The sequence below is a fragment of the Bufo gargarizans genome, chromosome 4 (genome assembly GCF_014858855.1).
Source record: "Bufo gargarizans isolate SCDJY-AF-19 chromosome 4, ASM1485885v1, whole genome shotgun sequence".
NCBI classification, from domain to species: domain Eukaryota; kingdom Metazoa; phylum Chordata; class Amphibia; order Anura; family Bufonidae; genus Bufo; species Bufo gargarizans.
The window spans coordinates 97,405,684-97,428,144 of NC_058083.1; the positions used below are offsets into that span (position 1 = coordinate 97,405,684).

The following is a 22,461-nucleotide window of genomic DNA, read 5'->3' on the forward strand; positions in this document are numbered from 1 at the left end:
GATGTTGGTCTTAATGTTAAACATGGAGGCCTCCCAAGATTTTCTTAAAAGGGCGTCTGCCTTCCGCTCCATAGCATCTTTCAATTGAGTGGCAGGGCAGTTTTTTTTGTTAACTTTCGCCACCTGCACGTCTATTTTAGGGGTCTCGTTAAACAATTTAGACTGAGAGGGGGTCGAACAATAGTCGATTTTTGAATTCCTTGGAAATTCCAAGTAGTTTTTCTGGTTCCAACCACTCTTCCAAAATCATTTCTCTAATATGTTCATTTATGGGGAAGATCTTGGATCTCTTTACCCTGAGTCCCCCCCCCCCCCCCCCCCCCAAACAATTCAAGGACCTAGGGGTTTCTTCAATCCCCATTGTCGCTCTGACTGCCTTTAATAAGTCACCCATCTCTTCTGAGGAAAAATTAAATTTCCTATTACTTTCATAGATTTCTCCTTCAGAGAGAGAGAGAGATCATCCTCCCACTGCACGGAAGTTGAAGCTTTATCGTCAGCGTCCTCAGATCCAGAGGTAATGATCTTAGAATGGGGACGCTAGCGAGAGGGCTCGCCCTGGGAATCAGACGGAGCAACTCTAGCGGCCCTAAGTTCTTCCTGAACTACAGATCTGATATTCTCTATAAGAGACTATTGTTCCTGCTGGATCACATCAGAAATACACTCCTTACAAAGCTTCTTTCCATATTCGTCGGGCAGTCTTTTAGCACAACAGATGCAGCGAGGAGGTTTTTTAACCTTTTTTTGAGCCTCTTTAGCCTGAAAATAAATATGGAATAGAGGCATCAGAAAATATGCCTAGCAGAAAAATCTGTGCCATTAAAAAGGGGACCCCCAGAGGGATATTTACAGGAGGCAGAGAGGGAGCATCAAGCTCCATAACAGTTTGCAATTCAGGACCTGACATATTCTGAAAGTTAACGGCAATCACAGTACTCACAGACCTCAGATCAGCGTTCCATGGCCGTCCCGCCTTTTATTCAAACTGCTCTGTCCTCCTGCGCTTTACTTCCGGGTTGCATCACATGACCGAACCCAGAAGTGACGTCACCGACGTCGGCGTGCGCACACGCAGGCCGCTACCAGCCTGACCCACAGGGGAGGAGGAAGATTGCGGCCCGGGAGCAGGCTCCCAACCAGCCGGAGCGAGTCCTCCCGATACCCCCCCCAGCCAAGCATAAGCACACAGCCGCCGGCAGACTGGGGGAGCTCCAATGAGCTTCAGGTAACCAGGAGACCGTCCTCGAGAAGGAAAAAATAAAAAAGACGATTTCCCAGGGACGACCGCAGGGAGACTCTTCTGACCCTGGCCACAGTGGGGACAGGAACACTGAGGTGTGGTGGTGGGAGGGGCAATTTAACCTCTTTTCAGGAGGTCATGGGTCAATCTCCTTGTGGCCGTTATGGTGATGATATGGGAAATTTCACTTTTTTGATGATATTCAAATTTTTAAGATGCACTAGTCTATGTGCATTACATAGCGCAGGTCAGCTTCACAACATATGATCCGAAGCAGTCACATCAGCAGGAAGACCCCCCCCCCCGTTCATGTCTGCTGGACAGAGGTTGATCAGTGACCAACTCCATGCTGTACAGCCCTGTTCAAGTTTACAGCCAACTACAAATAAATTAAGCAAAAAAAAAAAAAAAATCCTTTAATAATATTCCACTTTAAGACTGAGAATTATTGCTTGCAAATATCCAAAATGAACCACGTGGAACGGTTTAATGAAGCTACCGAGATACATCCATTACATCATGTCTTATAACCGGTACAATTAATAAACAGTAATGAAATATGGAAATTGAACAGAATAGATTAAATAAAAATCCTGAAGGCAACATGCATTACAAGGTCATGAACAGAACTTGTCGTCAAGAATGCAGTACAATCTGTAGGCAGCATGTTATAGAACAGGAGGATACCATTCTTTGTGTAAGGCCAGTTTCACACCAGAGCGTTCAGTCTGGGAAACCAGCCCCGTGTGATGGCTGCATTTCCCGGCATCTTCTGTTAGAAGCTGTTGCAGTTACAGGGAAAGAGCTGCAGCAGAAAGGACACACCCCAGAGCTGTCAGCGTGAAATAAATCTAGCAATCTAACAATTGGAGCAATGAATGGGGAAATCTCTGGATCCATGTGAGATGGTGACAGTTGAAGATTTAAACTGAGAACGTGCGACCACCCCAGTGGACACGAAATAAAGAAAAGAACAAATAGATGACATTGTACAGATATCTTTTATAATATTTTTTAACTTACACTGAATCTTTTTCCCATAAAACTATATATAAATCTTCCCAGCTTCTCCTGCTCCGCCTGTTTATCACACAGCATTTTGTGGTGACGGATTTGCTTTTAATAGGTCATCTCAGCAAAACAACCCCTATTTATATGGTCTATTGGACATTATAGAGGAGGGGTTCCTCTTCCGAACCCAAAGACAAACTGTAGGAGAAACTCCTAAACTCGAGCTGTCCTTGTATTACATGGGGATGGACATTTATCTGAATAGCCACCCTGTAATCCCACATTTGCCTACAGCATCAGTGTCTTTCTACAGGACCTGGGGTGATCATCTGATGGGACAACCTCTTTAAACAGTGAGAACGTTAAGGTCTCGGAGTTCAACCTATTTCTACTCTTCTCACATACAAAACCACTCTGATCCCCACAGGTGATAACATTATGGCTCTGGTTGGTGCCAAGAATCACAAGGGCATCAGTTGCCATATATGTGAATTAAAACCCAATACAAAAACAGGAACAGAAAGTAATTTCAATGCTATGAAATCCTTAAAGGAATATTCCCATCACATACAATGGGGGCATATCTCCATGATATGCCCCTCATTGTCCCAGAGGAGGGACCCGCACCTACAAAGAGAAAAGAGTAGGGGGAGCTGTGGTTGGAGGACTCCATCCACCACCAAGCGCTGCTCCCATACAAGTGAATGGTAGCGCACCCCGCACGTGCTGCCCCTGCTACCAGTCATTTCTATGGGGCAGACAAATAGCTGAGCCAGTGCAGTGCACCCTCCATTAATTTCCCCGCTCAGTTCTCGTTGCAGGTGCGGGTCCCAGAGGTGGGGCCCAGACCTGCACCTATCAGACCATGGGGGCATATCCTAGCAATTTGCCCCCATTGTATGTGATGGCAAAATCCCTTTAACGTTATAACCAGAGGCAACAATCTGAATGCAGCAACCTGAGAGAGAAATCAGCAGTATCCATAAAACGAATATAACAGGCACTTATGGCTTCACTTTCCAGCCGACTTTTGAAACATGTCCAGTATTGTTTGCTGCTTATTACTTGGCCTCAAGACTTTGAGGCCTTCAGATAGTTGTGTTCTTGACGAGTGTCCTACTCTATTCCGCTGCACAGATTTTTTTGGGGGTTTTTTATTTTCATCTGAGGTGTCCTCACTTCCAGGGCTCTCCGCTTTGCCGTCATTAAATTGTGACTTTTTCTGAGGCGTAGTGTCTGATGTTTCTTGTTGCTGGCTTGTTCTCTTTGGCCGCAGCTTGTACTCATCCGGGGATCCTTTGTGCCTGCTCACCCTGCTTTCTTCTTTGTCTAACAGCTTCTGCAGCTTCAGTGCCATCATCCTGTCCTGTTCTTCCTGAAGCTTCCTTTGAATAAGCGCCTCTTCCTGTTCCTTTATTCTCTCTGTATATAACTCTGCAACAGAGTTGTTCTCCAAGCAAGAAACCTTCTGTCGCTTTTCGGTTACATGGCTGTCGCCATCTACAGGGGACTCTAGGGTTCGTTTAGCTGTTTTAATCCACTGGTCAGGAGTACTGGTAACATTGCTGGATTCTGAAGAGCTCCACCACCCACCGTCACCTTGATCACTGGAAGACATTGGTGGAGAGATGTTTACAGCAGCCATGTCTGATGGGGTCTTATTTCTTGAACTGAGTTTAGCAGTCAAACCCTCAGAGGAACTTGCCAAATGCAGGTCGCTTTGGGCTGCATCAATAGGTGAGTATTTCGATAGACAAGGTATAGGCAGCTCTGTGTCAGAAGCGTGCATTTTTCTGCCATTTACAGAAAAACTGAATTGAGGAGATAGAGATGGCATGGAGTCTTCATCCGAGTCCAACACACTTCCATTACTTCGCAAGGTGGAATTAAGATGCTGAAAAGACAGGAACAGATGAGTGAAAATTGCAAACACAAACCTGACGATCACACAACACATCAGGATCTTCATTCTGTACTAGCCAGATTAAAAAACTACTTCCTGGTCCAGTCTTCACACACAGGAAAACTTGAGCTAACATGGGCCCCTGCTACAACCAGTGACAGGTTGAGTGGACATTAAAGGGGTATTTCCCCCTCCCCCCGAGCTGTGATGGGGAGAGCTGAGACACGCCCCCCCCCCCCCCCCCGAGCTGTGATGGGGAGAGCTGAGACACGCCCCCCCCCCAGCTGTGATGGGGAGAGCTGAGACACGCCCCCCCCCCCCCCCCCCGAGTTGTGATGGGGAGAGCTGAGACACGCCCCCCGAGCTGTCAGCTTGATATAAATCTAGCAGAGCAATGAATGAGGAGATCTCTGGATCCATGTGAGGTACAGGGCTGGTTCTAGCTTTGTTATAAAGAGATTGTCATCTCCTATATAATGTCCGATTTCATTTATTACATTAATCATGGGATAACCCCTTTAACCCCTTAGAGACCGGACTCATTTTCACCTTAAGGACCAGGCCATTTTTTGCAAATCTGACCAGTGTCACTTTATGTGGTGATAACTTTAAAACACTTTGACTTATCCAGACCATTCTGAAATTGTTTTTTCGTCACATATTGTGCTTCATGACACTGGCAAAATAGAGTAAAAAAATAAATTATTTATAAAAAAAATACCAGATTTACCAATTTTTTTAAAAACTTGCACATTTTTAAGTATTAATTTCTCTACTTTTATAATAGATAGTAATACCTCAAAAAATAGTTATTACTTTACATTCCCCATATGTCTACTTCATGTTTGGATAATTTGGGGAATTACATTTAATTTTTTGGGGATGTTACAAGGCTTAGAAGCAAATCTTGAAATTTTTCTGACATTTTCAAAAACTCACTTTTCAAGGACCAGTTCAGGTCTGAAGTCACTTTGTGAGGCTTACATAAAAGAAACCACCCAAATGACCCCATTCTAGAAACTACACCCCTCAAGGTTCTCAAAACGGATTTTACAAACGTTGTTAACCCTTTAGGTGTTCCACAAGAATTAATGGAAAATAGAGATCCAATTTCAAAATTTCACTTTTTTGTCCCATTTTAATATTTTTTTTTCCAGTTACAAAGCAAGGGTTAACAGCCAAACAAAACTCAATATTTATGGCCCTGATACTGTAGTTTACAGAAACACACCATATGTGGTCGTAAACCGCTGTACGGGCACATGGCAGGGCGCAGAACGAAAGGAATGCCATACGGTTTTTGGAAGGCAGATTTTGCTGGACTGGTTTTTTGACACCATGTCCCATTTAATTATTTATGATGAATTAGTCTAAAACATAAGTTATATTTATAGTAACCGGAATACCCCTTTAACCTTTGTTCGGAGCTCAAATATTGTTTCATAAAGACTGAAAATAATTGAAACATTCTATCACGGTAAAAATAGAAGCCAGGCAGACTATAAGCCCATCACTGTCTAGCCCACTATTGCACCAGAAAGAACTAAATACGTACGCCTCTAACTTTTAACGCAGGACAATGTGTTAGTTTTGGTAAACACGTTCAGGACATTAACAATTAGAATGAGAAAAACAGAAACACTTGTTTTATTCGCAGTCATTGAAACCATTACTCCTAAAAGGCCCAATTACACCTGCAAATTATTGTTAAGATGATCGCTAATGAGCGTTCGTAAGAACACTCATTAGCGATCATCTTGTAGTGTAATACTGCAGCCGAACGAGCTCATTCATCGGGTAATCGGGATCTCTTAACATGTAAAATAATCCTGGTTTGCCAGCGGCTGATTAGGCTGTGTAATAGGCACTGTGCTGCAGGCAAACAGTGAGACAGTATAGGGATGAGAGATAGTCAGGTCCATAAATATTGGGAAATCGACACAATCCTAACATTTTGGGCTCTATACACCACCACAATGGATTTTAAATGAAACAAACAAGATGTGCTTTACCTGCAGACTGTCAGCTTTAATTTGATGGTATTTACATCAAAATCAGGTGAGCGGTGTAGGAATTACAACAGTTTGCATATGTCCCTCCCACTTGTTAAGTGACCAAAAGTAATGGGACAGAATAATAATCATAAATCAAACTTTCACTTTTTAATACTTGGTTGCAAATCCTTTGCAGTCAATTACAGTCTGAAGTCTGGAACGCATAGACATCTCCAGGCGCTGGGTTTCATCCCTGGTGATGCTCTGCCAGGCCTCTACTGCAACTGTCTTCTGTTCCTGCTTGTTCTTGGGGCATTTTCCCTTCAGTTTTGTCTTCAGCAAGTGAAATGCTCAATCAGATTCAGGGCAGGTGGTTGACTTGGCCATTGCATAACATTCCACTTCTTTCCCTTAAAAAAAACTCTTTGGTTTCTTTTGGGTCATTGTCCATCTGCACTGTGAAGCGCCGCCCAATGAGTTCTGAAGCATTTGGCTGAATATGAGCAGATAATATTGCCTGAAACACTTCAGAATTCATCCTGCTGCTTTTGTCAGCAGTCACATCATCAATAAATACAAGAGAACCAGTTCCATTGGCAGCCATACATGCCCATGCCATGACACTACCACAACCATGCTTCACTGATGAGGTGGTATGCTTAGGATCATGAGAAGTTCCTTTCCTTCTCCATACTCTTCTCATCACTCTGGTACAAGTTGATCTTGGTCTCATCTGTCTATAGGATGTTGTTCCAGAACTGTGAAGGCTTTTTTAGATGTCGTTTGGCAAACTCTAATCTGACCTTCCTGTTTTTGAGGCTCACCAATGGTTTACATCTTGTGGTGAACCCTCTGTATTCACTGGTGAAGTCTTCTCTTGATTGTTGACTTTGACACACATGCACCTACCTCCTGGAGAGTGTTCTTGATCTGGCCAACTGTTGTGAAGGGTGTTTTGTTCACCAGGGAAAGAATTCTTCGGTCATCCACCACAGTTGTTTTCCGTGGTCTTCTGGGTCTTTTGGTGTTGCTGAGCTCACCGGTGCATTCCTTCTTTACAAGAATGTTCAAAACAGTTGTTTCGGTCACGTCTAATGTTTTTGCTATATCTATGATGGGTTTGTTTAGTTTTTCAGCCTAATGATGGCTTGCTTCACTGATAGTGACAGCTCTTTGGATCTCTTCTTGAGAGTTGACAGCAACAGATTCCAAATGCAAATAGCACACTTGAAATTAACTCTGGACCTTTTATCTGCTCATTGTAATTGGGATAATGAGGGAATAACACACACCTGGCCATGGAACAGCTGAGAAGCCGATTGTCCTATTACTTTTGGTCCCTTAACAAGTGGGAGGCACATATGCAAACTGTTGTAATTCCTACACCGTTCACCTGGTTTGGATGTAAATACCCTCAAATTAAAGCTGACAGTCAAAGCACATCTTGTTTGTTTCAAATCCATTGTGGTGGTAAATAGAGCCAAAAATGTTAGAATTGTGTCAATGTCCGAATATTTATGGACCTGACTGTACATTAGCAATTGCTCATCCCTATACTGGGGAGTACGCTGCATGTAATCACAGCAGTCTCCTCCTCCAGCAAGCAGGGCCGCTTCCCTCCTGACAATTGTCTGCTCTGCCTGTGTAATAGGGCCCTACCAAAATGTGTTTACCTTTAAATCTTCGCTCCTGATTTGAGCAGAGCTTCTAATATGAATGCTTTCATTAACTTTAGGGGATAGAAATCTGTAGAGGCAAGGCAACGCAACAAGGTTATAAACAGGTCACTGTAGAATACAAAGTTAATTAATTAACCTTAAAGGCTACGAACACCTTTGGGGCCATTTTTTAATGAATTTTAGCAGTTTTTGTGATATAGGGGTAAAATTTTAATCTTTTTGCAGACTGTCACTTTCTGCTTAGTCCCATCAGGTGCCGGCTCCTTTAGAGCTCTTATCACTGATCTCATGACTTCAAACACTCATTAGGCTACTTTCACATTAGTGTTGTTGCAGGATCAGTCATGGATCAGTAAAAACGCTTCCGTTCTGATAATACAACCCCCTGCATCCGTTATGAATGGATCCGGTTGTATTAGGTCTTATACAGCCAAGACTGATATAAACTGAACTCCACTGAAAGTCAATGGGGAATGGATCAGTTTTCTATTGTACCAGAGAAAACTGATCTGTCCACATTGACTTACGTTGTGTGTTAGGACGGATCCGTTTTGCTCTGCACCACTTCAGACAAAAAAACGCTGCTTGCAGCAGTATTCTGTCAGCGATGGGGACGCAACTAAACGGGAGGCATTCTGTTTTGTTTAGTTTTGTCCCTATTGACAATGAATGGGGACAAAGCAGAAGCGTTTTTCCCCGCTATTTAGATCTTATGATGGATCTCAATAGCAGAAAGGCAAAGCATAAGTGTGAAAGTAGCCGTAAACGGTTATCAAACTGGTAAGAATATGGCTTAAACTAGTGTTTATGAGGTCAGGAGATTAGAGATAATAGCCATACATGAGCCTTCAATCTGACTGAACTCAGACTAAACAGAAATCAACATTCTGCAAATAGACCGAAGTTCAGCACACCAACTGCTGAAATTATTTTAAAAAAAGACTAATTGAAAAAAAGATTTTCTAATATGAGTAGAATGTAATAAACTAAAAACAATTGCCAAAGATGTTCATAGCCTTTAAATAAATGACACCATACATCTGCTTAGGATGGAGTCATAAGTAGTGCGATTTTATGACAAGTACAGGTCCACCCTGAATTGTAAAGGGTGAAATGATTTTGCAGTGGATTGGTCCATGGTATAAAAATATATCCCACTTAAATGGGGGCTGATCTGCAGTCATTTGGCACAGTCACTACACTATGAATGGAGCAGTGCTTCCGGATCAGTAAAGCTAGTTCCGAAGGCTGCAGGGAACAGCCGATCCTAGATTCTGAGGATAGGTCATAGCCACAGACAGTACATGGATGGATGGGACCTCATGCAGTCTGCATCTTCAACGTGTATCGAATGCTGATCGAAAATACAGTCAAGTGAATGAGACCTGAATAACAAAGTTAATGGTTATCTGTAAGCAGCCGAAATGTTGCACGGACACTCGTGTGGAATAACTCAGTTTTAGGCCTCATGCACACGACCGTTGTCCGGGTCCGCATCCGAGCCGCAGTTTTTGCGTCTCAGGTGTGGACCCATTCACTTCAATGGGGCCGCAAAAGATGCGGACAGCACACCGGAGTGCACACCGGACCTGTTGCTCCGTTCCGTTACCCCGCAAAAAAAATATAGACCATGTCCTATTCTTGTCCGTTTTGCGGACAAGAATAGGCATTTCTACAATGGGCCGCCCGTTCCGTCTTTTGCGGGTCCGCGGACCACAAAAATAGGCACGGTCGTGTGCATGAGGCCTTAGGTTGCTGCCACACATCTTTTTCTGGGCTTTTTGGCTTGTTAAAAAAATGCCATGAAATTCTGACTTCTTTGAAAGGATATTTTGAGGTGGGATTTTAGTAAAACTTTTTTCTTCACACTCACCAGTTTTTTGTTAGTTTGTTTTTTACAAAAAAATAAATAAAGTGAAAACACCCTTATTTTATGAAGATTGTGCTGCTGTCTTCAAAACTAACTAGCTCAAAAAAAGGTACAGAAAGGGTGACAACCAATAGTCAATTCATTCATAAATATTGAGGAGGAATTACAGGGAAACTGCAAGTAGCAAAGAAAGTTCTATGCCTGGGGTCAGCAACATTCGGCACTCCAGCTGCTGTGAAACTACAATATCCAGCATGCTCCATTCATTTTTATAGGAGTTTAGAAATTAGCAGAGTAAGTATGCATGCTGGGAGTTGTAGTTCTACAACATCTGGAGTGCCAGAGGTTGCCTACCCCTGTTCTATGCTCTAGAATTGTTATTTTGTGGGGATTTAAGTACTTAATAAAACAGACATGTCAGGAGAGCTTCTAAAGGAATCACTACTTTCTACGTATACTGTTGTAGTGATCACAACACCATTCCTTTAAATGTAGAACTGCACATCCCCTGCTCAATATCTATAGCGTGTTCCACTAAAAAGAGAATCAGGCGGGGCGTGGGTGGATTTTAACCACTGCGGAGTGCCTAATGGGAGATATGGAAACATTCACCTGTTTATCAGGTTTTTTTTCTCCACATTTTGAGGTTAGCCAAGTGTCATTAGTAACTAGCAGTCCTCACCTTTCAATGTCTCCAGATGGTTTTGGTTTGGCCTTCACATTTTTGGATGACTTTGAGCTAGGAGTCTGCTTGGAAGCTACGGGTACCTCAATAATGGATGACTGGTCAGATGTAAAGGACTCATTCTAGAAGATGAAAAAAAAATGCAAAACTTGTATTATTGCATCGTTACCCATTTCCTTCCAACAGCTCACGTTCCCTTCCGCTTTACATTCTAATTAGAAACTCAACTTTTCAAGTTGGACTACACTCTCATCATGAGCTCCACTATATCAGAGGGCATTGTTAGTCTGGTGCTACAGTTCCTGATGCTGATTGCATATTTTGGTAGAGATTTGGCCACTAGATCATAAACGTCACCAAGTCAAAAGGCGGAACATTTAACTTACCATATTAGTGTTTAGCATCCGAGCCAACTCTTCATCTCGCTTTAGCTGATCTTCCAACTGCCTCTGCGCACGTTCCTGATGTAACCGTTGTTCCTCCTCTTCCTCAGCTAACAGTCTACGAATATACTCTTCACTTTTCTTACGTTCTTCCTCTTCTCTGCTAAGTCGCTCAGCTTCAATCTAAGAAGATATGTGCAAATGAAAAAGATTACATTGAAAAGGGTGTTCCTTCAAATACACTTATGGCATACCTATGATGATGCACTATATGGAGAAAACTATTGTGAGACACCTCTAAATCACTGGATTCAGGTTTCATTCAGTCCTATTACCACAGGTGTATAAAATCCAGCCTCTAGCCATGCAGTCTGCCTTACACATTATCCTGAGGATAGGTCATGAATACATATGGCAGGACAACCCATTTAAACACATATAACATTTAGGACAGCTGCAGTATAAGTTACTGAACTCATATGACTGAATAATTGCTTCAAGTACAGAATACAACAGGTTGGTGACGGGCTCCCTTTAAACCAGCTCCCTTGTTAGGAAATCCTTACCTTTGTAATTTCAGCCTCATATTCCTGTCGGATTTCTCCAGGTTTGCATATAAGAGGTGCTGGATAGGAGATAAAACCTAAAGTGGGGAAACAAGTTTGATAAAAATGGGATCCGGCTTCACAGTGAAGAGCCAGCAGACATTAGACACATATACATACATAAATGTTCTACTGGTCTTACCATCTTCAAAGTCATCTTCTACAGAGTCCAGTCCACGGGCGCGGCGCTCACACTCCTCTGGGTACTGACGCTGGATGATTTCCCACAGCTCCTTATCCACCAGAGTCCCGGAGCGGGCATTTTTACGTGCCCAGTTGGAAACTCTATGCCGACAATAAGGACAACACAAGCTAGCTTTTTCTACAGTTTGCCGGAAGCATGGGTGGCACAAGGTGTGATCGCATGGCAGCGTCACTGGCTCCAGAAGTATCTCCCGACAGATGCCACAGATGCATTCAGGGCGTGACAGGGGATATTTTCTTTTCTTCGACATGCTGGCCTTAAAGAGTGATCATCATCTGCGGATAGATGGCATGAATCAGGAAACGCACCTACAAGCCGAACACGAAGGCTACTGTAATTTTGTGCAGAAAATCTGCAGTGTAATACTGTCCTAGCGCAGTGAGCGAGATTTGCCAGATGTCATGTACACAGTGCGTATTGTGCAAATGCTGACGTTGACCTGCGGTGCAGTTTTTAAAATCTGAAGAATGTTTTTTTGTGTGGATCTGTGGCTAATATAATGTAGATTACCCGTTTTGTGTGCAGACAGCCTAAAAACTATGACCACAGGTCTCTGAAAATACAGCGAAAAGCTCTCCACTGCACAGGGTTAAATTTGGAGCAGAAATGGACATGTTACAGATCTGAAATCCACACTGCGGGTCAACACACACTCGTTTAGTATGCAGCACGTGGATGACATTTCTTAAAATCCTCATCCACTTTGCTGGTACCGTACAAATGAAAATCCCAAATGGGAAATTCATAGCATTTCAGTCACTCCTGGACGTAGCCTTTGGCTGGAAAAAAAACTCTTCCTCCAGGTCTAGCAGCAATTTGGTCCTAGCAACTCAGTCCTCTGTTCCTGTGTTAGGGCTCATGCACATCAGCGCGTGTGCCCTCTGCCAGTTTTGCAGACCGCAAATAGCGGTCCACAATGTACAGGTACCATCTGAGCGCACGCCGTTTTCGGACCCATTCACTTAAACGGGTCAGTGATCAGCAAGATACGTCTGCACCACATCTTGAGGATTGCATACGCAGTACAGCCTGCATATAGCAGGTGGCCCTATATTGCAGACTGCAGTACGGGCACGGGGCACACACACTTACGTGCATGGGCCCTTACAAGCATCTGACAGCTGGCTGCTTTCACCAGTGGCCAAATGCACAAAGCTGTATTCTGCGACAGCAGACCCGACCCAAACTCATAGATCCCTATAATGCTGACTGTTTGGGTCAATTAAACACTCAGTCAGACTGTAACACACAGGAGTAATACAGGAGGAAAACAGGACCATCTTATGCTTGTGTGAACCCAGCCTTATACTAGTTGAACGATTAGAGCCTGAAGAGCCAGATCACCCACCTATACTGTCAGGCCGCACACTTCACAGCTAAGGCTACTTTCACACTAGCGTTATTCTTTTCCGGCATTGAGTTCCGTCATAGGGGCTCAATACCGGAAAATAACTGATCAGTTTTATCCTAATGCATTCTGAATGGAGAGCAATCCGTTCAGGATTCATCAGTTCAGTCCCTCTTACGTTTTTTGGCTGGAGAAAATACCACACCATGCTGCAGTTTTACCTCCGGACAAAAATCCTGAACACTTGCCGGAATGCCGGATCCGGCATTAATTTCCATTGAAATGTATTAGTGCCGGCATTAAGTGTTCCGGCAAAACGGATCCGGTTTTCTGGTCTGCGCATGCACAGACCTTTAAAAATGCAAAAAATAAAAATACCAGATCCGTTTTTTTCTGGATGACACTGGAGAGAGACAGATCTGGTATTTCCATGCATTAGTCAGACGGATCTGCCATCAGTTTGCGTCCAGATTGCCGGCTCCGGCGGGCCTTTCCGGTGACGGAACTGCCTGTCAGAATCCTCTGACGCAAGTGTGAGAGTACCCTAACGCTGAGCAGCAAGAATAATGAACAACAGGCATTAAGGGCGAGCTCTGCGCCCAGCACCCGGCAGAGGGGGGGGGGGCTCTGACATGTTCCATAATAAAATAATAAGAGGATGTTGTAATACAATGCCGGAGAAGCCCCCCTGGACCAGTATAATAAATAATAGAACCCATTTAATGTGACCACTGTCACTGTATATTGATGTATAATGGAAAGTGAAACCCTGTGAAGGCCCACTGCGTACCCCAGCATTTCTGTAGAAGCCCCCCGTGTGCAGGATGTAAACAGATCAACAGGTCCAAGGTGGCAGTGCTCACATGATGTACCCACGTCATCGCCTTCCCAGTTGTGCCCCTACTGCGCAGGCGCAGATAAGGCAGCAGAATCTCAGGTATCTTAGTGACACACAGGGACCGGGGTTGGTTGGGTACATCATGTGGCCGCCGCCACCACCACCTTGCTGACGGTGCTCTGTTAATATGCCCCCCGTAGGTTCTCCAGGCCACTACACATCCGCACACAGCCTTTCTAAAATCTCTTTAGGCCATAACCGCACAGTGTTTGCTCAGTGATTTCCGTCAGTGACTGTCGGCCAAAACCAGGTGCTGGTCAAAACCCAGGACAGGAGCAGATCTTTCCAGCACATCTGATCTCTGTTTAGGTTCCACTAAGGCCACATTCACACCACTGCAGATTTTTGCATATGCGCAAAACACGGATACCACCTGTGTGCGTCCCGCAATTTGCGGACTGCACATGGCTGCAACTATAAGGCCCCTTTCACACGGGCGAGTTTTCCGCGCGGGTGCGATGCGTGCGGTGAACGTATTGCACTTGCACTGAATCCTGACCCATTCATTTCTATGGGGCTGTGCACATGAGCAGTGATTTTCACGCATCACTTGTGCGTTGAGTGAAAATCGCAGCATGCGCTATATTGTGCGATTTTCACGCGACGCAGGCCCCATAGAAGTGAATGGGGTGCGTGAAAATCGCATAGCATCCGCCAGCAAGTGCGGATGCTATGCAATTTTCACGCATGGTTGCTAGGTGACAGTCTATTCACTGTATTATTTTCCCTTATAACATGGTTATAAGGGAAAATAATAGCATTCTGAATACAGAATGCATAGTACAATAGTGCTGGAAGGGTAAAAAAAAAAAAAAAAAAAAAAAAAAAGTTAACTCACCTTCTCCTCTTGATCGCGTAGTTCCCGGTCAGTCTCTTCTTTAGCTGTGGGCTAAAGGACCTGTGGTGACGTCAGATCACATGCTCCATCTGACAGCACCACAGGTCCTTTAGCCCACAGCTAAAGAAGAGACCGACCGGGAACTACGCGATCAAGAGGAGAAGGTGAGTTAACTTTTTTTTATTTATTTTTAACCCCTCCAGCACTATTATACTATGCATTCTGTATTCAGAATGCTATTATTTTCCCTCATAACCATGTTATAAGGGAAAATAATAGCAATCTTCAGAACATCAATCCCAAGCGAAGTTCGGGTTTGGGTACCAAACATGCGAGATTTCTCTCACGCGAGTGCAAAACGCATGACAATGTTTTGCACTCGCGTGGAAAAATCGCGCATTTTCCCGCCTCTTATCCGGGCAAAAAAACTGACGCCCGTGTGAAAGAGGCCTAATAGAAAGCGTCAGGGTCTCTTCCCTTATCTGCAGATACTGACATACTTACATCAACTTGAAAGGAAAATATCCAGCACCTCGATTATTCGTGCTTAGCGATGTTTATTCCACAAACCAAGTGTACAGCAGTAAAAAATTCTCAAAGTACAACCAGTTTCGAACCAGGTGGTTCTTAATCATGACCTTCACAATAAATTTCTAAGGAAGTATATATATATATATATATATATATATATATATATATATATATATATATATATATATATATATATATGTGTGTGTGTGAACATAAAAAATCCCCCCCCCCCTTGAACTAGCTGGGCGGTGCAAACCATCCCAGGTGTTGTAATCAAAAAGTGCTAGCAGAAATTTTAATGCACCAAACAAGTTTAAAATCTGACATGAGCCGCTATGAACAGACATTTTATGACATTAGACCCAGCAAAAATGAGCAGTAACATAGCATTGATAATAAATATATAAATAAGTGAATAAACATAATTGTAAGTGAGCAGCAGAAAAAACGCTCCATCTGAACACTCCTCAATACTTGCTGACTGCAATCTAGTTCTGTTCATTCAGGCTATACAATACATTTTTTTGTTTTCTTAAAGTTGCAACATGGTGTAATTATTATTATTATTTCTCTATTAAGAAATATACATGAGTTATTTTCTCAAGTTTAGGGCTCTTTCACACCTGCGTTCTTGTCTTCTGGCATAGAGTTCCGTCGTCGGGGCTCTATGCCGGAAGAATCCTGATCAGGATTATCCTAATGCATTCTGAATGGAGAGAAATCCGTTCAGGATGCATCAGGATGTCTTCAGTTCCGGACCGGAACGTTTTTGGGCCGGAGAAAATACCGCAGCATGCTGCGCTTTTTGCTCCGGCCAAAAATCATGAACACTTGCCGCAAGGCCGGATCCGGAATTAATGCCCATTGAAAGGCATTGATCCGGATCCGGCCTTTAGCTAAACGTCGGTCGGCGCATTGCCGGATCCAACGTTTAGCTTTTTCTGAATGGTTACCATGGCTGCCAGGATGCTAAAGTCCTGGCAGCCATGGTAAAGTGTAGCGGGGAGCAGCATACTTACCGTCTGTGCGGCTCCCGGGGCGCTTCAGAGTGACGTCAGGGCGCCCCACGCACATGGATGACGTGATTGCATGGCACGTCATCCATGCGCATGGGGCGCTCTGACGTCATTCTGGAGCGCCCCGGGAGCCGCGCGGACGGTAAGTATACCGCTCCCCACTACTACTATGGCAACCAGGACTTTAATAGCGTCCTGGCTGCCATAGTAACACTGAACGCATTTTGAAGACGGATCTGTGTTCAAATGCTTTCAGTTCACTTGCGTTTTTCCGGATCCGGCGTGTAATTCCGGCAAGTGGAGTACACACTGGATCTGGACAACGCAAGTGTGAAAGAGGCCTAAATCCTGCAGGGCTTCTGGACTTCAGTTTTAGAATCCAGAAGGCTTCTCTTTGGTTTACAAGTTTTTTGAAGTCTCCACCTCTTGTGGGCAGAAACACTCGTTCTATGGCATAAGCTGTGAATGATGACAAGCTTCTATTATGGACCGTGATAAAGTGTTTTGCTGCACTTGAGATGTTTACATATGCAGGATTTATTATATAATTGATATGTTCCAGGATTCTTACTTTGAACTTTCTAGTTGAACATCCTACATATATTAACTGGCAATCTTTGCATTCAATGATGTAGACAATTCCTGATGTGTTGCAATTTATGTAAGTTTTGATCGGATATTTATTAGTACTATCAGAATCTTGAAAATATTTTTTGGGGGTTACATAACTGCAAGCTTTAGGCCTCTTTCACACTTGCGTTGTCCGGATCCGGCGTGTACTCCACTTGCCGGAATTACACGCCGGATCCGGAAAAACGCAAGTGTACTGAAAGCATTTGAAGACGGATCCGTCTTCAAAGTGCTTTCAGTGTTACTATGGCACCCAAGACGCTATTAAAGTCCTGGTTGCCATAGTAGGAGCGGGGAGCGGTATACTTACAGTCCGTGCGGCTCCCGGGGCGCTCCAGAATGACGTCAGAGCGCCCCATGCGCATGGATCATGTGATCCATGCGATCACGTCATCCATGCGCCTGGGGCGCCCTGACGTCACTCTGGAGCGCACCGGGAGCCGCACGGATGGTAAGTATGCTGCTCCCCGCTACACTTTACCATGGCTGCCAGGACTTTAGCGTCCCGGCAGCCATGGTAACCATTGAGAAAAAGCTAAACGTCACATCCGGCAATGCGCCGAAACAACGTTTAGCTTAAGGCCGGATCCGGATCAATGCCTTTCAATGGGCATTCATTCCGGATCCGGCCTTGCGGCGCTATTTGCTGCGGCCAAAAAACGTTCCGCTCCGGAACGGAAGACATCCTGATGCATCCTGAAGGACGGACTGTCCATTCAGAATGCATTAGGATAATCCTGATCAGTATTCTTCCGGCATAGAGCCCCGACGACGGAACTCTATGCCGGAAGACAATAACGCAGATGTGAAAGAGCCCTTACATGGGGAATTGCCACATCGTGTGAAGCCTATGTATCGCAACCAACATGTTCCCAATTGTCCCTCCGATTTTTGACTGAAAAGAGATGGAGATGGAGAGGCAGCCAGTGACATAGGTCTTTTGGATACCACTATGTCCTCCCCTCAGTATTTTGTATAGCTGCGGATCCTCATACAGGATGGGGATACATCTGGAAACCGCTTTCTCTATCAAAGGAAATTGATTGCTAAAAGTAAGCACAAGTGTTGGAATATTGGAGGATTGATCTTTATAACATGGTTTGATCTCATTTTCTTTTTCCTCCCCGTTTTCACTATATTTTTTCTTATCCATTTCTTTTCTATTAGATTTTTTATGAGTCAAGGGGGTTCCAAACAATAAATCATGCCTTTTTTTCTCTTTCTGCTATATTTTTTGCCCTTTGGGTCATCCATAGTGGGTATCTTCTCTCCTTTAATCTATCAATGATTATTCGTGTATCTTCGCTACAGTTACGCCTGGTTCTGATCATCTCACCCACTGGAATGGCCTTTATTGTATGGAGTGGATGATGACTGTTGGCTCTTAGTACCGTATTTCCAGATATGGGTTTGCGATAAGTCCGAGTGCATATTACCTGGCCTGGAGTACCAATCAAAGTCACATCCAAGAAGTTCATTTTGTGAGCATCATGAACTCCAACAAATCGCAATCCATATGGGTTAGGGCTCTTTCACACTTGCGTTGTCCGGATCCGGCGTGTACTCCACTTGCCGGAATTACACGCCGGATCCGGAAAAACGCAAGTGTACTGAAAGCATTTGAAGACGGATCCGTCTTCAAAATGCGTTCAGTGTTACTATGGCAGCCAGGACGCTATTAAAATCCTGGTTGCCATAGTAGTAGTGGGGAGCGGCATACTTACAGTCCGTGCGGCTCCCGGGGCGCTCCAGAATGACGTCAGAGCGCCCCATGCGATCACGTCATCCATGCGCGTGGGGCGCCCTGACGTCACTCTGGAGCGCCCCGGGAGCCGCACGGATGGTAAGTATACTGCTCCCCGCTACACTTTACCATGGCAAACAGGACTTTAGCGTCCCGGCAGCCATGGTAACCATTCAAAAAAAGCCAAACGTCGGATCCGGTAATGCGCCAAAACGACGTTTAGCTTAAGGCCGGATACGGATTAATGCCTTTCAATGGGCATTCATTCCGGATCCGGCCTTGCGGCAAGTGTTCAGGATTTTTGGCCGGAGCAAAAAGCGCAGCATGCTGTGGTATTTTCTCCGGCCAAAAAACGTTCCGGTCCGGAACTGAAGACATCCTGATGCATCCTGAACGAATTTCTCTCCATTCAGAATGCATTAGGATAAAACTGATCAGGATTCTTCCGGCATAGAGCCCCGACGACGGAACTCTATGCTGGAACAGAACAACGCAAGTGTGAAAGAGCCCTCAACCTGGACGGTATATTTTGTGGTGAAAAGCATTCATGTGGACTGGCGTTTTACGCCAATCTTTGGTTCCCTCCCCCGTGCTGGAGGATAAGGCACCGTATTTAGGCTACTTTCACACATCTGCGTTTTCCTTTCCGGTATTGAGATCTGGAAGAGGATCTCAAAACTGGAGGAAAACGCTTCAGTTTTGTCCCCATTGATTCTCAATGGGGACAAAACGGAACAAACGTTCTGCAAGCAGCGTTTTTGTGTCCGGCTTGGGAAACAAACAGGATCCGGCATGTTCATTTTTAGATAATACAACCGGATCCGTTCTGATCGGATGCAGCCGGTTGTATCATTTAAACAGATCCGTTTTGCTGTTGTCGGATCTCAATACAGACAGCAATAACGCCGATGTGAAAGTATCCTTACGATGAGGCTCAGGCCATGGCATAAATTAGGTGTACCACCAGCAGTCTGTGCCCCTCAAGGAAAAACTACCGCAACCCTGACTGGCGTGGTCTTCGCTCCGCTGCCAGGCTGTTTCCAGGTTAGTAAGTCGTGCCCAGTGTCCCATCCCAGTCACTCCTAAGGGACGAGTACGGTACAAAAACACCCGTGAGACAAAACGGGGTCTTGCAACTTTTTTTTAATGCCAAAAACTGGCGTAACACTGTAAGTAAATACCCCCTGACCACCGCGTTCCAGTGAGTGGCGCAGTGTAACATCTCCAGTATGATACTGGTGCAGGTACATAGGATCACACACTGGGGCCACATCCTCACCATCAGCCCCAAACCCCTCATATACTGAGGTGACTGATCCATCCATGTGTCAGTATACTGTCAGGATGGAGACGTGTCTATACATGCCCGGTGCTGCCAGTAACCAGCTCCCCCTGATGTCCTCGGCTATACTGACCGTCAGCTGACACCCGCTGGGGGCGCCCAGTACAGCCGCCTCACGATCACCAATCTGGCGCCAAACAAACCACCAGCCAAATCTCCTCACCACACACCCGCCAAATCCACGACAGGTAATGCTTCCGCTAGAGGACAAACTGCAGACCAAGGCGCCATTTTCCCGTAGACCATGGAAAGTACTCGACAATACCAGAGGCCGGTGTAGCGTTACATTACCCTACCTCGTGAGATTTCCCTACCTCCTGACTTCTACACCGGGTGTTCTGTCAGAAAACCTTACCTCGTCGTCACATTCCCTTACCCCACGTGACTTGAACTTGAATTCCTGGCTTGAAGCTAACACAGACAGGGACACGAGCGTGTCTCCTATTGCTGAGGAAACATGGTGGGCAACCAGTTAGGTTTCTGGTTTTATTTTCCATCCGTAACCTTATTGGCCAGAATAGGGAATGTATTCGGCATTATCGCTACGTATAATATCGTTTATTAATTCTTTATGACATGCACGCCCTGTCATATAATATACTTATTAGTGAAGCCTCCCGTACCTGCCAGTAGTAAAAATGGCCGACGTCTCCAGTAATCACCGCCTTCCTTCTTGTGTCAGCAAGCCCCGCCCACTGTAGACATGGTAACGCCTATGGCCGCTCCGCCCAGGAGATCTCTGCTGCCTCCGCTGAATGAGCGGCGGTGCGCCTGATCATGGGGTCTGTCAGGAACGGATGCCGGGAGCGGCTGGTGCTGGCCGTGGACGTCGGGAGCACGATTTTACGTTGTCACGTGTACAACGCGTCCGCAGAGACTTGTGGGAGCGCGGAGGACAAGGTATGCAGGGGAAGCAATGACCGAGCGGGGATCGGCAGTGCCCTACTGTCACAGATGACGTGCAGTGGTTGTGGTGCCCCATAAGTGAAGTGTAATGTATAGAGAATTGGCATTATCATGGCAGCTTGTTGGCTAATATAAGAAGACCGAGGGCTGGGCTCACAGGTACAGAGGGTATGTGATGCCACACAGACATGGGCTCACAGGTACAGAGGGTACGTGATGCCACACAGACATAGGCTCACAGGTACAGAGGGTACGCGATGCCACACAGACATGGGCTCACAGGTACAGAGGGTACACGATGCCACACAGACATAGGCTCACAGGTACAGAGGGTACGCGATGCCACACAGACATGGGCTCACAGGTACAGAGGGTACGCGATGCCGCACAGACATGGGCTCATAGGTACAGAGGGTACGCGATGCCGCACAGACATGGGCTCACAGGTACAGAGGGTACACGATGCCACACAGACATAGGCTCACAGGTACAGAGGGTACGCGATGCCGCACAGACATGGGCTCATAGGTACAGAGGGTACGCGATGCCGCACAGACATGGGCTCATAGGTACAGAGGGTACGCGATGCCGCACAGACATGGGCTCACAGGTACAGAGGGTACGCGATGCCGCACAGACATGGGCTCACAGGTACAGAGGGTACACGATGCCGCACAGACGTGGGCTCACAGGTACAGAGGGTACACGATGCCACACAGACGTGGGCTCACAGGTACAGAGGGTACACGATGCCACACAGACGTGGGCTCACAGGTACAGAGGGTACACGATGCCACACAGACGTGGGCTCACAGGTACAGAGGGTACACGATGCCACACAGACGTGGGCTCACAGGTACAGAGGGTACACGATGCCACACAGACATGGGCTCACAGGTACAGAGGGTACACGATGCCGCACAGACGTGGGCTCATAGGTACAGAGGGTACACGATGCCACACAGACGTGGGCTCACAGGTACAGAGGGTACACGATGCCACACAGACGTGGGCTCACAGGTACAGAGGGTACACGATGCCACACAGACGTGGGCTCACAGGTACAGAGGGTACACGATGCCACACAGACGTGGGCTCACAGGTACAGAGGGTACACGATGCCACACAGACATGGGCTCACAGGTACAGAGGGTACACGATGCCGCACAGACGTGGGCTCATAGGTACAGAGGGTACACGATGCCACACAGACGTGGGCTCACAGGTACAGAGGGTACACGATGCCACACAGACGTGGGCTCACAGGTACAGAGGGTACACGATGCCACACAGACGTGGGCTCACAGGTACAGAGGGTACACGATGCCACACAGACGTGGGCTCACAGGTACAGAGGGTACACGATGCCACACAGACGTGGGCTCACAGGTACAGAGGGTACACGATGCCACACAGACATGGGCTCACAGGTACAGAGGGTACGCGATGCTGCACAGACATGGGCTCACCGGTACAGAGGGTACGCGATGCCACACAGACATGGGCTCACCGGTACAGAGGGTACACGATGCCACACAGACGTGGGCTCACAGGTACAGAGGGTACGCGATGCCGCACAGACACGGGCTCACAGGTACAGAGGGTACACGATGCCACACACGTTTCTTTC

The 22,461-nt window shown here is 45.8% G+C and overlaps 2 protein-coding genes across 3 annotated transcripts in view; one reads left to right on the top strand and one right to left on the bottom strand.

The window, feature by feature from the left end:
• Window positions 1-1,688: 1,688 nt before the first annotated feature.
• On the bottom strand, window positions 1,689-20,667 carry RNF168 (ring finger protein 168). 2 transcript variants are annotated; one of them, XM_044288636.1, is made up of 7 exons: window positions 20,549-20,667; window positions 11,516-11,853; window positions 11,335-11,411; window positions 10,772-10,951; window positions 10,383-10,507; window positions 7,825-7,897; window positions 1,689-4,148 (listed from the first exon to the last, which is right to left on the bottom strand). In XM_044288636.1, the coding sequence occupies exons 2-7, from the start codon at window positions 11,826-11,828 to the stop codon at window positions 3,267-3,269; spliced, it is 1,650 nt and encodes a 549-aa protein (XP_044144571.1). In that variant the 5' UTR covers window positions 11,829-11,853; window positions 20,549-20,667; the 3' UTR covers window positions 1,689-3,266. The 2 variants fall into 2 exon arrangements, with proteins under 2 accessions (XP_044144571.1, XP_044144570.1); XM_044288635.1 differs by lacking the exon at window positions 20,549-20,667 and adding an exon at window positions 19,999-20,156.
• GK5 (glycerol kinase 5) overlaps window positions 20,579-22,461 on the top strand; it is a 77,473-nt gene continuing 75,590 nt past the window's right edge. The window contains exon 1 of the mRNA XM_044288637.1: window positions 20,579-20,825. Within this exon, the coding sequence (XP_044144572.1) occupies window positions 20,703-20,825 (123 nt within the window). The 5' untranslated portion in view covers window positions 20,579-20,702. The remainder of the gene's footprint in view (window positions 20,826-22,461) is intronic.